At 44.4% G+C, this 17,379-nt stretch overlaps 1 protein-coding gene across 1 annotated transcript; it reads right to left on the bottom strand.

The window, feature by feature from the left end:
- Nucleotides 1-5,703: 5,703 nt before the first annotated feature.
- On the bottom strand, nucleotides 5,704-17,080 carry LOC121864731 (salivary glue protein Sgs-3-like; the record flags this gene model as incomplete). Its single annotated transcript, XM_042364266.1, is given in 3 exon segments — nucleotides 5,704-5,842; nucleotides 8,793-8,993; nucleotides 16,946-17,080. Coding segments are annotated over 3 exon segments (475 nt in total), but the record flags the coding sequence as incomplete, so codon positions are not given.
- Nucleotides 17,081-17,379: the final 299 nt, after the last annotated feature.

Consider the following 17,379-nt stretch of genomic DNA (forward strand, 5'->3'; position numbering starts at 1 on the left):
GTGTGGTGGGTGGAGGGTTATGTGGTAGGGTGGAGGGGGTTGTGTGTGGAAGTGGGAGGCGGTTGTGTGGTAGGTGGAGGATTGAAGGGTAGGTGAAGGGCTGTGTGGTAGTTGGACAGGGGTGTGGTAGGTGGAGGGGTTTGTGTGTTAGGTGGAGCGGTTATGTGGTAGGTGGAGTGGTTATGTGGTAGATGGAGGGCTTGGGTGGAGGTTGTGTGGGAGGGTTATGTTGAATGTGGAGTGGTTATGTGTTGGTGGAGGGGTTATGTGGTAGGTGGAGGGGTTGTGTGGTGGTGGAGGGGTTATGCGGTATGTGGAGGGGTTGTGTGGTTGGTGGAGGGGTTGTGTGGGTCGAGGGTTATGTGGTGGGAGGTGGGGTTGTGTGGTGGGTGGAGGGTTGTGTGTAGGTGGGGGTTGTGTGGTGGAGTGGAGGTTGTGTGGTAGGTGGAGGGTTATGTGGTAGGTGGAGGGTTGTGTGATAGGTGGAGCAGTTTGTGTGGTAGGTGGACGGTTTGTCTGGTGGGTGGAGGAGTTATGCGGTATGTGGGCAGTTATGTGTTAGTTGGAGGGTTGTGTGGTAGGTGGAGGTGCTATGCAGTGTGGAATGTTATGTTGTTGGTGGAGGGTTGTGTGTAGGTGGACGGGTTATGTGGTAGGGAGGGCGGTTATGCTGTGGGGTGAGTGATTGTGTGGAAGGTGGAGGGTTGTGTGTGGTGTGGAGGGGGGTGTGTGGTGGTGGAGGGGTTGTGTGTGAGTGGAGGGTTATGTGGTAGGTGGAGGGTTGTGCAGGTGGAGCAGTTGTGTGGTAGTGGAGGGTTGTGGTACGTGGAGAGTTGTTTGTAGTGGAGGGTGTGTGTGGTAGGTGGAAGGTTGTGTGTGGGTGGAGGTTTAGTCGTAGGTGGAGGGTTGTGTGGTAGGTGGAGGGGTTGTGGCAGAAGATTGAGTGGTAGGTGGAGGGGTTGAATGGTAGGTGGAGGGTTGTGTGGTAGGTGGAGGGTTAGTGGTGGTGAAGTTGTGGGCAGTTGTTTGTAGGTGGAGCGTTATATGGTAGGTGGAGGGTTGAGTTTAGGTGGAGGGTTGTGTGGTCGGTGGAGGGATTGAGTGGTAGGTGGAGGGTTGGTGGTAGGTGGAGGGGTTGTGTGGTAGGTGGAGGGTTGAGTGGTAGGTGAAGGGGTTGAGTGGTGGGTGGGGACTTCAGGGTAGGTGGAGGTTGTGTGGTGGAGGGTTGTGTGGTGGTGAAGGGGTTGTGTGGTAGTGGAGGGGTTGTGTGGTAGGTGGAGGGGTTGGAGTGGTAGGTGGAGGTTGGTGGTGGGTGGAGGGGTTGTGTGGTAGGTGGAGGGGGTTTGTGTGGTAGGTGGAGGGTTGTGTGGGTTGTGTGGTGGGTGGGGTTGTGTGGTGTGTGGAGGGTTGTGTGGTAGGTGGAGGGGTTGTGTGGTCAGTGGAGGGGTTGTGTGGTAGGTGGAGGGTTAGTGGAGTGGAGGGTTGTGTGGTGTAGTTGGAGGGGTTGAATGGTAGGTGAAGGGGTTGAGGTGGTAGGTGGAGGGAGTTCAAGAGGGTGGGTGGAGGTTGTGTGGTAGTGGGAGGTTGTGTGGTTGGTGGAAAGAGGTTGTGTGGTAAGTGGAAGGGTTATGTGGTAGGTGGAGGGCTTGTGCAGTAGGTGGGAGGGTTGTGTGTTGGGAGGGGTGTATGTTGCATTTGGAGTGGTTGTGTGGGGTGGAGGTTATGTGGTAGGTGGAGTGGTTGTGTGTGAGTGGAGGGGTTGTATGGTATGTGGAGGGGTTGTGTGGTTGGTGGAGGGAGGTTGGTGGTAGGTCAGGGGTTGTGGTGGGAGGAGGGTTGTGTGGTGGTGAGGGGTTGTGTGAGTAGGTGGAGGGCTTGTGTGTAGGTGGAGGGTTGTGTGGTGGGGTTATGTGGTAGGTGGAGGTTGTGTGATGGGTGGGCAGTTTGTGTGGAGTGGTGGACGGTTTGTCTGGTGGGTGGAGGTTATGCGGTATGTGGAGCAGTTATGTGGTAGTTGGAGGGGTTTGTGTGGTAGGTGGAGGTGCTATGCAGTATGTGGAATTGTTGTGTTGTAGGTGGAGGGTTGTGTGGTAGGTGGAGGGTTATGTGGAAGGAGGAGCGGTTATGTTGTAGGTGAAGCGGTTGTGTGGAAGGTGGAGGGGTTGTGTGGTAAGTGGAGGGTTGTGTGGTAGGTGGAGGGTTGTGTGGTGGGTGGAGCGGTTATGTGGTAGGTGGAAGCGGTTATGTGGTAGGTGGAGGTTGTGTGATAGGTGGAGGGGTTGTGTGGTAGGTCAGGGTGTGTGGTAGGTGGAGGGGGTTGTGTGTGGTGGGTGGAGCGAGTTGTGTGGTAGGTGGAGGGTTGTGTGTGGTAGGTGGAGGGGTTATGTGGTGGGTAGAGGTTGTGTGGTGGAGTGGGGCGGTTGTGTGGTGGGTGGAGGTTTTGTTGTGGGTGGAGGGGTTGTGTGGTAGTTAGAAGTGTGTGTGGTAGGTGGAGGGGGTTGTGTGGTGGGTGGAGCGATTATGTGGTAGGTGGAGGGTTGTGTGGTAGGTGGAGGGGTTGTGTGGTGGTCGAGGTTGTGGTGGGTGGAGGGTTGTGTAGGTGGAGCAGTTTATGTGGTAGGTGGACGGGTTGTGTGGTAGGTGGAGGGTTGTGTGTTAGGTGGAGCGGTTATGTGGTAGGTGGAGTGGTTATGTGGTAGGTGGGGCTTGTGCAGTAGGTGGAGGGTTGTGTGTTAGGAGGAGGGTTATGTTGCATTTGGGTGGTTATATGTTAGGTGGAGGGTTATGTGGTAGGTGGGTGGTTGTGTGGTAGGTGGAGGGTATGCGGTATGTGGAGGGTTGTGTGGTTGGTGGAGGGTTTTGTGGTAGGTCGAGATGTGGTAGGAGGGTTGTGGTAGGTGGGGGTTGTGTAGGTGGAGGGCTTGTGTGGTAGGTGGAGGGTTTGTGTGTGGTGGGTGGAGGGGTTATGTGGTAGGTGGAGGGTTGTGTGATAGGTGGAGCGGTTGTGTGGTAGGTGGACGGTTTGTCTGGTGGGTGGAGGTTATGGTATGTGGAGCGGTTATGTGGTAGTTGGAGGGGGTTGTGTGGTGAGCTATGCAGTATGTTGGAATTGTTATGTTGTAGGTGGAGGGTTGTGTGGTAGGTGGAGGTTATGTGGAAGGAGGAGCGGTTATGTTGTAGGTAGTGGTTATGTGGAAGGTGGAGGGTTGTGTGGTAAGTGGAGGGTTGTGTGGTAGGTGGAGGGTTGTGTGGTAGGTGGAGGTTATGTGGTGGGTGGAGGGGTTGTGTGATGGTGGAGCGGTTGTGTGGTAGGTGGAGGAGTTGAAGGGGTAGGTGAAGGGGTTGTGTGGTAGGTGGACGGGTTGTGTGGTAGGTGGAGGAGGGTTGTGTGTTAGGTGGAGCGGTTGTGTGGTAGGTGGACGGTTTGTCTGGTGGTGGAGGTTATGCGGTATGTGGAGCGGTTGTATGTGTTAGTTGGAGGGTTGTGTGGTAGGTGGAGGTGCTATGCAGTATGTGGAATTGTTATGTTGGGTGGAGGGTTGTGTGGTAGGTGGACGGGTTATGTGGAGAGACGTTATGCTGTAAGTTGAAGCGGTTATGTGGAAGTGGAGGGTTGTTGGTAAGTGGAGGGGTTGTGTGGTAGGTGGAGGGTTGTGTGGTGGTGGAGGGTTATTGTGGTAGGTGGAGGGTTGTGCGATAGGTGGAGCGGTTGTGTGGTAGGTGGAGGGTTGTGTGGTACGTGGAGGAGTTGTTTGGTAGGTGGGGTGTGTGGTAGGTGGAGGGTTGTGTGGTAGGTGGAGGAGTTTAGTCAGTGGGTGGAGGGTTTGTGTGGTAGGTGGAGGGTTGTGTGGTCGGTGGAGAGATTGAGTGGTAGGTGGAGGAGTTGAATGGTAGGTGGAGGGGTTGTGTGGTAGGTGGAGGGGTTGAGTGGTAGGTGGGGGTTGTGTGGTAGGTGGAGCGGTTTGTTTGTAGGTGGAGCGTTTATATGGTAGGTGGAGGGGTTGAGTTGTAGGTGGAGGGGTTGTGTGGTCGGTGGAGGGATTGAGTGGTAGGTGGAGGGTTAGTGGTGGGTGGAGGGTTGTGTGTGGTGGTGGAGGGTTGAGTGGTGGTGAAGGGGTTGGAGTGTGGTGAGGACAAGGGTAGGTGGAGGTTGTGTGGTAGGTGGAGGGTTGTGTGGTGGGGTTGTGTGGTAAGTGGAGGGTTGTGTGGTAGGTGGGGTTGAGTGGTGGGTGGAGGTTGGAGTGGTGGGAGGAGCTGAGGTGGAGGTTGTGGGAGGGCTGTGTGGTGGAGGGGTTGTGGGCTGGGTAGGTGGAGGTTGTGGTGTGGAGGGGTTGTGGTAGGTGAGGTTGTGGTCGGTGGAGGGTTGTGTAGGTGGAGGTGGATTAGTGCAGGTGGGGGTTGTGTGGTAGTTGGAGGGGTTGAGTGGTAGGTGAAGGGGTTGAGTGGTAGGTGGAGGAGTTCAAGGGTAGGTGGAGGGGTTGTGTGGTAGGTGGAGGGGTTGTGTGGTAGGTGAAGGGGTTGTTTGGTAGGGGAAGGGGTTGTGTGGTTGGTGGAGGGGTTGTGTGGTTGTTGGAGGGGTTATGTGTTAGGTGGAGGGGTTGTGTGGTACGTGGAGGGGTTTTGTGGTAGGTGAAGGGGTTGTGTGGTAGGTGGAGGGGTTTTGTGGTTGGTGAAGGGGTTGTGTGGTAGGTGGAGGGGTTGTGTGGTATGTGGAGGGGTTATGTGTTAGGTGAAGGGGTTGTGTGGTAGGTGGAGGAGTTGAGTGGTAATTTGTTGCGCGACTTTGTCGCAACAGGCCGGAAACACGAATTCACATGTTTCTTGTTCCCCATCTCGTACCGGAAACAAGATACAAAGTTGCTGAGTCTGGTCGCTTTTGGCAACACGAAGGATCAGTTGACGTTCAGCTTGTGATCTGTCAGGTGGGTTTGCTGACACTTAAGAACTACATTCATTATTATTTGCTTTGTTAACAGTACTACATTTTGTTGATATCTTTTATTTTCAGCATCATGTGCACAACTGAAACAACACTTTCTATAAATGAGATGCTACATGCTATTCCTTCTTTGTGGTATGTCACATGCAAAGACTATAAAAATCGAGGTAAAAAGAAAGATTCCATACAGAAACTTGCAAATGAGCTAATGTAAAATATTTAGGAAAGAACATAAGAGGTTGAGTGATTCTAAAAGAAGTGGATGTTCCCCTAAGAAGTGTTTGTGGTTCGGGTATGAACCGCTGCTCTTCCTACTTGGAGGAAACGAGCCAAGATGCGGCCGATGCACTGATGATGATGTAAATCAAGTAAGCATATAGCCTAAGACCCAACAAAATTAATACAAATTCCTTCAGGGCATCAATGAGAGCGTCACACACTTCCGGAACGATGGAAGATATTGACTGTTTTGACACTGAAGGTATACATCAGGCTTGTAAATGAGTCCCCACTGGCAGGATACCTTAATGCTACTGCCAGACGTATTTTGGCAGAGATTGGGGCTCCATAGTTTGTATTTTGGTTTGTGATTTTAGGACCAACCATTTTCAGTAATATTTCAAAATCTAGAGCAGCTGTTCTTAAAAAGTTTCTAAATCCTGCTGCATCTTTTTGTTTCAGGTCTGTCATTAGTTTTTCTTCATATGTTGTTCCTTCATCCACCATCGTCTAGGTCTTTACCTTGCTCTCCACCTTCTTTCTTCTTAGGATATAACAACACAGGCACCCGCTGCAGCGGCCACTTCTGCAGCCACCAACATGATGACGTCGAATGCTCTTACCGCAAATTCATCGCTATAGCTTGGTCTGGAATTGCAACAATGTTTCTGGAATGTCTCGCGTCTGTTGTGAAACAATCGTGAGACAGTCCAGCAACAAAGTTTGCCGATATCTTCTGGACTGTTTCGCAGCAGTCGGTAGACAGTCCAGAAACAATGTTGCAGTGTCTCCCAAGCGTTTCTGGACTGTCTCGCTACTGTTTCTGGATTGTCTCGCAACAGTCCAGCAACAATGTTGCGCGACTGTTTCTAGACAATGTATCTTGGTGTGTACGAGGCTTAAGGCCAACTACCCCGACATTTCTGTCACTCATTTCCACGACTGGACCCACAGCATCATTGGCAATTAATGAAGAAAATAATTGTACATAAATATATTCAATAACCTTACCATTTTCGTTGCAGATCAATATGATCACGCACTGAAGCAAAGAACACCAAACAAGCCTTGGGAAATCTTACCCAACCTTACCCAACCTATAAAAATCCTAAAACTATAAAACACCTGCTTTAACTTATTCATGTTAAGTATGTGTTGGTGTCGTTTGGGGGTCAGGTGAGAGGAGGATCCATGAACTCGAACGCAATTTTTATCCTTTTATAGGTTAGGTAAAGTTTTCAAAGGCTTGTTTGGTGTTCTTTTTAGTATTTTACTCCGCATTGTAACATTTCAATGTAGATCATTGGAAGTTTAAAGGGCTATAATGATTTTTATATCAATTTATCAACAAATATTTTTTTTAATCGGTATAAAAATCTACATTAGAAAAAAATATTACCAATTTTTTTAGTTCAGTCATGGGTCGGGGGACACTGTCAAAACTGTCATGGAGACCTAAGGTTATATTCCAGCCAGTACCTCAATTACTGTTCTATGAAGGACTGTTTTGGGTGTATAGTTTTAAGATCAAACCAGAGACGATGGCTCTTAAACTTTTTTTTTTTTCTAAAATAAGTATATGTATAGTAATAAATGGACGTGTCTATCTCTAAATTGCGTGTCTGTCCCAGCTACACTATAGCTCCAAAACGGAAGCAATTAAAGACCTGAAACTTGCACATATATTACACGGGTCCCAAGGTTGTGCTCCTTGGTATTACTGTTGACCACGGATCCCCGGGTGGTCCAGGCGAGAGCCAAAAATGTTCCCAGACCGAGATATCACCACGGCGATTGTGGGAGCTGGCTACCCGTGTCTGGGAGGACAAACTGGTGGTCAGGGTTAAGTTAACTTGGTTTTGATTGGCTTGGGGTATGGTATGGTATGGTAGGATAAATTACAGTAGGTTAGGTTGAGGTTGGTACCTGTGTCCGGGAGGGCATACAGTGACCGTCAAGGTAATGCAGTACTGTATAATTATATAAGGTGAATAATAACAATAGGCTGTGCAATGATTTTATTTGGCCAAATTGACAATAGAATGTGCTAGATAAATTGTAAACAAATCTTACATATGTTTAATTTTTCTCTTATAATAATACATAATTTTTGATGCGTGTGTGTGAAGTAGATGTGAGGTGTTAACAAACGTGTGCGTATGTGTGTGAAGATGCGTAGTGTGTACAGACGTGTGTGTATGTGTGTGAAGCAGATGTGTAGAGTTTACAGACGTGTGTGTGAAGCAGATGTGTAGTGTTTACAGATGTGTGTGTATGTGGGTGAAGCAGATGTGTAGTGCTTACAGACGTATGTGTATGTGTGTGAAGCAGATGTGTAGTGTTTACAGACGTGTGTGTATGTGTGTGGAGCAGATGTGTGGTATTTACAGACGTGTGTGTATGTGTGTGAAGCAGATGTGTAGTGTTAGCAGACGTGTGTGTATGTGTGTGAAGCAGATGCTTAGTGTTTACAGACGTGTGTGTATGTGTGTGAAGCAGATGTGTAGTGTTAGCAGACGTGTGTGTGAAGCAAATGATGTTGCAACACGACTTCAATGAGTGTCACAACCAGGGTTCCAGTCACCATGTGCTATACAGTAAGAATTAACCTAACCTAAGCTGACCTGACCTGACCTAACCTAACCTAAGCTGACCGTGAGCATCAGCAGTTTACAGTAGTCAGCAGGTAATTATTGCAATCAAAGCCTCAGTCAGTAGTGAACTTGTGACTGCCTCAAACATATCGATATTAAGGGTAAATTTAAGGACGAGGAACTACGTCTCCTCCCTCCAGACGCCCTTGAGCCTCAGCTAACACATAGAGCCAAGTTAATTATGGTGTATCTTCTCGCTTAGGCTGTATGAAGGATTAGTTGTTGAACCAACATCATGATTAGATCTTTCATTCCGGTCAACATCAGATACGGTCAACATCAATTACGGTCAACATCAGTTACGGTCAACATCAGTTACGGTCAACATCAGTTAAGGTCAACATCTGTGACGGTCAACATCACTTACGATCAACATCAGTTACGGTCAACAGCAGTTATGGTCAACAGCAGTTACGGTCAACATCAGTTACGGTTAACATTAGTTACGGTCAACATCAGTTATGGTCAACAGCAGTTACGGTCAACAGCAGTTACGGTCAACATCAGTTACGGTCAACATCAGTTACGGTCAACATCAGTTACGGTTAACATTAGTTACGGTCATCATCAGTTACGGTCAACATTAGTTACGGTCAACATCAGTTAAGGTCAACATCAGTTACGGTCAACAGCAGTTACGGTCAACATCAGTCACGGTCAAAATCAGTCACGGTCAACAACAACAACAACAAGTAGAAGTAGTTGTAGTAGTAGAAGTAGTAGTAGTAGTAGTAGAAGTAGTAGAAGTAGTAGTAGAAGTAGTAGTAGTAGTAGTAGAAGTAGTAGAAGTAGTAGTTGTAGTAGTAGTAGAAGTAGTAGTAGTAGTAGTTGTCGTAGTAGTAGAAGTAGTAGTAGTAGTAGTAGTCGTAGTAGTAGTAGTAGTAGTAGTAGTAGTAGAAGTAGTAGAGGTAGTAGTAGTAGTAGTAGTAGTAGTAGTAGTAGTAGTAGAAGTAGTAGAGGTAGTAGTAGTACTAGTAGTAGTAGTAGTAGTTGTAGTCGTAGTAGTAGTAGTGGGAGTAGTAGTAGTAGTAGTAGTAGTAGTAGTAGTAGTAGTGGGTTTATTGAAGCACCAAACAAAACATCTGAAACCCGTGCTTTCGATCGCGCTGTTCGTCCTGAAGGTTACACGAGCGAAGCCGGTGCTTGTAATGGTGCCATCAGGTGAGTCTGTGCCACAAAGCCTGGAGAGAAAGAGCAGTATTATGTCTGTACGTTTCTCTGTCTATATATACTGGCTTACAGTACATTATTGTATATGACTTATGTATATGGCCGTGTATATTACTGTCATGTATATGGCCGTGTATATTACTGTTATGTATAAGGCTGTGTATATTCCTGTTATGTATATAGCTGTGTATATTACTGTTATGTATATGACTGTGTATATTCGGCTGTGTATATTCCTGTTGTGTAGAGGCTGTGCATATTACTATTATGTGGCGGCGACTGTGTATATTCCCGCGTGGTATGCTGTGTATGGCTTCGTTATGGTATGACCGCGTATTTACTGTTATGTGCTAAAGCGCATATTACTGTCATGTATATGGCCGCGTATATTACTGTTATGTATATGGCTGTGTATATTCCCGTTATGTATGGTGAAGAACAGTGTATTACTGTTATGTACAGCACATCAGTATATTACTGCGGCGTATGGGCGCAAGCCGCATATTACTGTTGCGTATGCAGGCGGTCGCGTATATTACCGTCATGTATATAGACGTGCATATCAAGTTATGAGTAATAAGATGAATATCGTTATGTATAAGTATTTTATATCACTGTTATGTATGTACGCATGCATGGTTTGCTTATGTATGGCGTTTTATATTACCGTTATGTATATGGTCGTGAATACACTGTTGCGAGTGGCAGGCTTGTTATCACTGTTATGTATATAATGCGCATATTTACCGTTATGCAGGTAATACAGTATTCCCCTGTTATGCACAGTATATTTATAAAGGTTACTGCTACATATACGTATATTACTGTTATGTATATGGCCGTGCATATTATTGTTATGTATATGGTTGTGTTTTATTTATCGTTATGTATATATCAGTTATCATCGCATATGGCCGCATATTATTTATTATATACAGGTGCGTTTATTAATGTTATGTGTATGCACGTATACACATTGCTATGTATAAGTACGTGTATGTATCGTAACGTGTATATGACAGTGGTATTCGTTATGTATATACGTGTATATTACTGGCGGTATATGGCCGTGTATATTACTGTTGGTATGGCTGAGCAGATTCTCATGCGTAAAAGGTATATGGCCGTGCATATTACTGTTGGCGTATATGTAATGTATAATATCGTTATGTATATGGTCGTGCATATTACTGTTATGTATATATCGTGTATATTATGGCGTATATGGTCAGGTTTATTATCAAGTTATGTATATACGTGCTCATCACCGTTACGTATATATATCACTAATATGCATATGGCAGTGCTTATTATTAAGGTTAAAGTATATGCACGTGAAATCACTGTTATGCAGGGTTTTAATACCAGCGATATGTATTGTGTTTATTATCAGTTAGCATATGCACGTGCGTATTACTGTTGCGTATATGGATGCGAATATTACTCGGTTGTATATGACCGTTTATATTACCGCGGTGGTACGCGCACGTGTAGCGCACATTATTATGCGCGCGGTAAAGCCTGACACCGTGCGGCGGCGCATATTATCGCTGGCGGCGCGGTCGTATATTACTGGTAATGCATATGGTCAGTATGTTCTTTGTTATGGCCGTGAGATATTGTTATGGGGCGCGATCGTGCATGGCTACTGTTGCGTATACGCAGGATGATTGCCGCAAGTGTCGTGGAAGCATTACCGCGATGGTGAGATGCGTGGCACATTATTGGCGATATGGCTGCATATAATATTGTTATGTATATGTGTATGTACACGGCAGCGGTCGCATACACAGCTGCGGTACATGCATATTATCAGCATGGCGGCGGTCGTGAATGGTTACTTTCTGCCGTGCAGGCGTACGTGTATATTACCGCCATGTCGGCGGCCGTGAAGCGTCACTGTTATGTATACAGCGAGCTGATAAGAGTTCCTGTTATGCAAGGCATAGCGGCTGTGTATAATAGCCTGTTATGGCGGCGGTCGCATATTACTGTATAGCGGATCTAGCATACGCGTGGCGGTACGTATATTACTGCTATGTGGCGGCTGGCCGCATATTATCAAGTATGTTCAGAATAAGGTACGTAGATTACTTTATGCATATGGCCGCATTACCGTTGCAGGATACGGCTATTTGCTGGTGTATATATTGATACCCCTGTTATGCAGCGCGGCGGTGGCTGCCGACATTGCGTATGGCTGTGTTTATTACTGTGTTGCGTGTGCGCGTACGCTTATCACTGTTGGCGTATACAGTTGTAAGCGGACATTGTTATGTATATGTAATGCGAAATGAATATTGTTATGTATATGGCCGTTTATCACTGTTATGTATAAGGCTGTGTTTATGCAGGCGCGGCCGTGAATATTGCCGTTGCGGCGGCCGTGCTTATCAATGTTATATATATGGTTGCAGCGACATTAAAATATGGCGGGCGGTTTAATAGCGACGGCTATGGCGGTACGTGTATACATTGTTATGTATATGGCCGTGTATATTATCATGGTATGGGCGGCCGTGAATATTACTGTTGGCGTGATAAACGACCGTTTATATTACTGCTGGCGTGCGTCGTGGTATACATTGTTATGTATACGTATATTACTGTTACGTATATGCGTTTACTTTTGGCGTATGTACGTATATTACTTTGCGTATATGGCCGTGTATTATTACCGGTAATGTATACGGTCGTGAGCACATTATGTATATGGTCGTATATTACTGTAATGTATATGGTCGCATATTATCAGTTATGCATATGGCCGCATATTACTGTTACATATGGTCGTGCTTATTACTGCATATAATGCATATTACCGTTATGTATCGCGCATGTTATCGTTATGCATATGTCGCATATTACTGCTGTGTATATGGCCGCATATTACTGCTGCGTATGGGCGGTCAGCCATTATCGTTATGTATATGGCCGTATATTACCGTTATGTATATGGGCTGTGTTTAATACTGTTGCGTATATGGTCAGCATATTACCGTTATGTATATGGCTGTGTACAGCATATTACTGCTGGCGTATGGGCGCATATTTTGCTGGCGTATATGGCCGCATATTACACTGTTATGTATATGGTCGTGTTTATTACTGTTATGTATGCTATGGCTTTATATTACTGTTATGTATATGGCCGTGTATATTAATGTTATGTATATGTAATGAATATTACTGTTATGTATATGGTCGTTTATATTACTGGTTATGCATATGCACGCATATTACTTGCCATGCGGCATGGCAGTGTTTATAACTGTTATGTATATGGTCGCATATTACTGTTGGCGTATGCGGTCGTGTATATTACTGGGTAATGCATATGGTGCGTATATTATCGTCAGTATAGTAATGTGCATATTACTGGGTAACGCATATGGTCGTATATTATCGTTACGTATAAGCGGTCGGCATACTGTTGCGTATATGGTCGTGTTTATTACTTTTATGAAATGGCTGCATATTACCGTTATGTATTGGGGCAGTGTATATTACTGTTATGTATATGTACGTGTATACACGGTAATGTATATGGCCGGTATATTACTGTTATGTATATGGCCGTGTATATTATTGTTATGTATGGCGCGTCGGCTTACCGTTAAGTGGCGCGTCGTGTTTTATCACTGTTATAGAGTATGCATATTACTATTATGTATATGGTGTTTATTACTGCTGCGTATGGCGGTCGTGAATACACTGTTGCGTATGCGTATATGCATTGTTATGTATATGGCTGTGTTTATTACTGCGGTGTATGGCGACGTGGCTTATCGTTATGTATATGGCCGTGAATATTACTGCGGCGTATATGACCGTTTATATGGCTGTTGGCGTATATGGCCGTAAGGACACCATTATGTATGGGCGTAGTGTTTATTACTGTTATGTGTGGCGGTCGTGTATATTACCGTTATGCATAAGGGTCGTATAATATCGTAATGTATATGGCTGTGTATATTCTTGTTATGCATATATGGCTGTGCACATTGTTATGTATATGACCGTGGCGGTTACTGTTTATGTATATGGCTGTGGCACATTGTCATGTAGTATATGGTCGTGATATTACCGTCATGTATGCGGATGTGTGGCGGTTATTACATATGGTTGCATATAATATCATATGGTATATGGTCGCGTATATTATCGTTATGTATATGGTCGTGCATATTATTGTTATGCATATGGCCGCGTATATTATCACGTTATATATGGTCGAATATTACTGCTCGCGTATACGTATATTACTGTTTTGCGTTTATGGTCGTGTATATTACCGTTGCGTATATATTGATATATTCCTCGTTATGCGCAGTATATGTAGCTTTTATATTACTGTTATGTATATGTATGCGGCGGCTTAATGTTGCGTATATGATCTAGCATATTACGTTATGTATATGGTCGTGTATATTACTGTTATGTATATGGCCGTATAGTTTACCGTTATGTTCAGAATATGGCCGTGTAGATTACTTTGCGTATATGGTCGCGCATATTACTGTTATGTATAGCGGCCGTATATTATTGTTATGTATATGGCTGAGTATATCCTTGTTATGTACTGTAGCATATGGCTGTGCCGATACGGTTATGCATATATGGTTGTGTTTATTACTGTTATGCATATGGTCGCGTTTATCACCTGTTATGCATAAGGTCGTCGACACTGTTATGTATGCTAATGAATAATACCGTTATGTATATATCGTGCTTATCACTGGTTATGTATAAGGCTGTGCTTACCGTTGCGTATATACAGTTTTAATGACATCAGCGTGGCACGTTTATCAACGTTACATATGGCTGTGTTTGATTATCGTTATGCATATGGTCGCATTACTGTTATGTATATACGTGCATGGCCAATGGTTATGCATGGCGTCGTGTATATTACCGCTGGCGTATATGGTACGTGAATATTACCGTTTGCGTATATGACCGTTTATACTGTTATGCATATGCATATTACCGTTATGTATATGCACGTGTATAATACTGTTGCGTATATAAGTGCGCGTTTATTACTTTTATGTGTATGGTCGCGTATGGTCATCAAGGGCGGTGTCGCGATATTACCGTAACGTGGCGGCGGTCGCATAATATCGCGCGGCAGTACGTGTATATTACCGGTAACGTATATGGTCGTGTATATTAACACATGGCGTATCGCAGTATTATCAGTTATGTATATGGCCGTGTTTATTACTTAGCGTGTATATGGTCGTGATAATATCGTTGTGTATTAAAGGTGCGCAAAGCTACCGTTATGGCGGCGGTCGTGTATATTGAAGAAAGATGGCGGTCATCGTATTACTGTTATGTATGGCGTATCGCGTTTATTACTGTTGCGTATATGGCTGCATATTACCGTTATGTATATGGCTGTGTTGTGACATTGCTTGCGTATATGGCCGCGTATATTACCGGTAATGCATGCGGTCAGGTCATCATATGCAGGCGTCGCATACTGTTGCGGCGCGGTCGCAAGCGACACTTTTTTATGAAAATGGCTGTATATTATCGTTATATTGGGCAGTGCATAATATCGTTATGCATATGGCCGTGCAGGTTAATGCCAGCGGCATGGTCGTGCTTTATTTTCATCGTTGGCGTATAAGGTCGTGTATATTATTGTTGGCGATATGGCCGTGGCTTTATTACTTTTTATGCATAGTCGTGTATATTACCGTTATATTAAAAGTATATTACTGTTATGGAGCAAGGTCGGCATTACTGTTATGTATGCGGCCGTTTATTACGGTTATGGCGCGGCCGTGTTTATCACTGTTATGCGCAGCATGTAAGCGACATTACAGGTATATGGCCGTGTTTATCACTGTTATGTATATGGTCGTGTATATTACTGTTAGCGTATATGGCCGTGAATATTCCTGTTATGGCGGGCGACCGTTTTATATTACTGTTATGTATGCGCCGCGTATACATTATTGCGTATATGGTAGTAAGCGTTATCGTTATGTATGGCCGTGTATATTACTGCTATGTATATGGTCGTGTATATTACTGTAACGTATGGCTGTGTAATATTCTGCGGCGGCGGCTGTGTATACAATGCGTATAAGTGGCCGTGTTTATTACTTTTTATGAAAATGGCTGTGTATATTACTGTTATGTATTGGGCAGTGTATATTACTGTTATGTGTATGGCCGTGTATAAGCTATCGCTATGTGCGCGGCCGTGAGCATATCATTGTAATGTATATGTGGGTTGCATATTCCGTTATGCATGGCGGCTGTGTGGCGGGCTTGCTGCGAGATGGATCGTGCGGCCATTGTTATGTATATGCCGTATACATCGTTATGTATAGTATATGGTCGTGTATATTACTGTCGCGCGGTGGATGTATATTATTTGGCGTTAAGTATATGGCTGGCGTCACCGTTGCGTATATGGCCCTGGTATATTACTGTTATGCATATGGTCAGCATATTATTGTTATGTATATGGCCGTGTATATTACTGTTGCGTATGGCGGCCGTGAACACGTCGCGTATATGGCCGCACATTGTTATGTTTATGGCCGTGTATAATATTGTTACAGTGTATATGGTTGAGCATATTCCCAAGGTACAGTATATGGTTGCAGATATTACTGTTATGTATATGGCCGTATATTACTGTTATGTATATGGTCGTGTATATTGTCGTTGCATATGGTCGTGCATATTATTGTTGGCGTATATGGCCGTGTATATTACTGTTGCGTATGGCGGTCGTGTCATCGTTGGCGTATATGGCCGTGCATATTACCGTTGGCGTATTGCGTATGTTACCGCGGCGGGCGGCCGTGCATAATATCAAAGCGCATATGGCCGTGTATAATACTGTTATGCATGGTACGTTTTGACATCAAGCTGGCGTATATACGGCATTGCCGGCGGCGGCGGTCGGTTTATTGACGCTGCGTATGGCGGCTGTAGCGCGGCTGATTGTTATGTATATGGCCGTGCACAGTATATTTACCGTTTGCGTATATGGTCGTGTATATTTCTGTTATGTGAAGGCGGTCGCATAATACTGTTAAGGTATGCGTTTATTACTGTTGGCGTATATACGTGTGTATTACTGTTATGTATGAGTACGTGTATATTATCGTTATGTATATGGTCAATATTACCGGTTATATACGCTTTATTACCAAATATGTATATGGTCGTGCAGCAGTTAATATCGTTAAGGTATGGCAGTGTTTACTGTTATGTATATGGCCGTGTATATTACTGTTATGTATATGGCCGTGTATATTACTGTTATGTATATGGCCGTGTTTATTACTTTTATGAAAATGGCTGTGTATATTACTGTTATGTATTGGGCAGTGTATATTACTGTTATGTATATGGCCGTGTATATTACTGTTATGTATATGGCCGTGTGTATTATAATAGAAGTGCATAATATCATGACATATTTTATCTAGAATTATTTTTTATATTATTGATAAAACACAAAAGTTAACACACTGGGAAAACCTCGTAGGTGTGAATTCAACTATGGTGACAACACAAGTAACTAGTCACTATGGATTACAATTAAACTATGGTGACAACACAAGTAACTAGTCGCTATGGATAACAAGTAAACTATGGTGACAACACAAGTAACTCGTCACTATGGATTACAATTAAACTATGGTGACAACACAAGTAACTAGTCGCTATGGATAACAAGTAAACTATGGTGACAACACAAGTAACTCGTCACTATGGATTACAATTAAACTATGGTGACAACACAAGTAACTAGTCGCTATGGATAACAAGTAAACTATGGTGACAACACAAGTAACTTGGCACTATGGATTACAATTAAACTATGGTGGCAACACAAGTAACTAGTCACTGTTCCATATTGGTTTTAACTCCATGCAAAGTAAGATAATTGTTTATGATACTGATAAAACTTGGCTGAGTAACTCACGTCTCTCTATTGTCCCTGGACTTTAGTATTAGGCGGTCGTTCCCACAGTCGGTACTGTCCTCTAAGGAAAAATATGGGCATCTGAATTCCAGATAGGTAGACGACTCTGGTGCACAGTTGAATGTCCACTGACATCTGTAAACAAACAAAAGGCTTATCAGGTGTTGATAGTGATGTCAAATGTCGTTTACTGTTGACACTGATGTCAAATGATGTCTCAAACAGGTGTTGATCGTAACGCTGAGTGAAGGTTGAAACAGAAGTGAACAGTGATGCCAAGTAAGGCTATAACAGGTATTAACAGTGAAGCCAAGTAAGGCTGTAACAGGTGTTAACAGTGCCAAGTAAGGCTGTAACAGGTGTTAACAGTGATGCCAAGTAAGGCTGTAACTGGTGTTAACAGTGATGCCGAGTAAGGTTGTAACACGTGTAAA

The sequence above is a fragment of the Homarus americanus genome, unplaced genomic scaffold (genome assembly GCF_018991925.1).
Source record: "Homarus americanus isolate GMGI-L3 unplaced genomic scaffold, GMGI_Hamer_2.0 scaffold23513, whole genome shotgun sequence".
NCBI lineage: Eukaryota > Metazoa > Arthropoda > Malacostraca > Decapoda > Nephropidae > Homarus > Homarus americanus.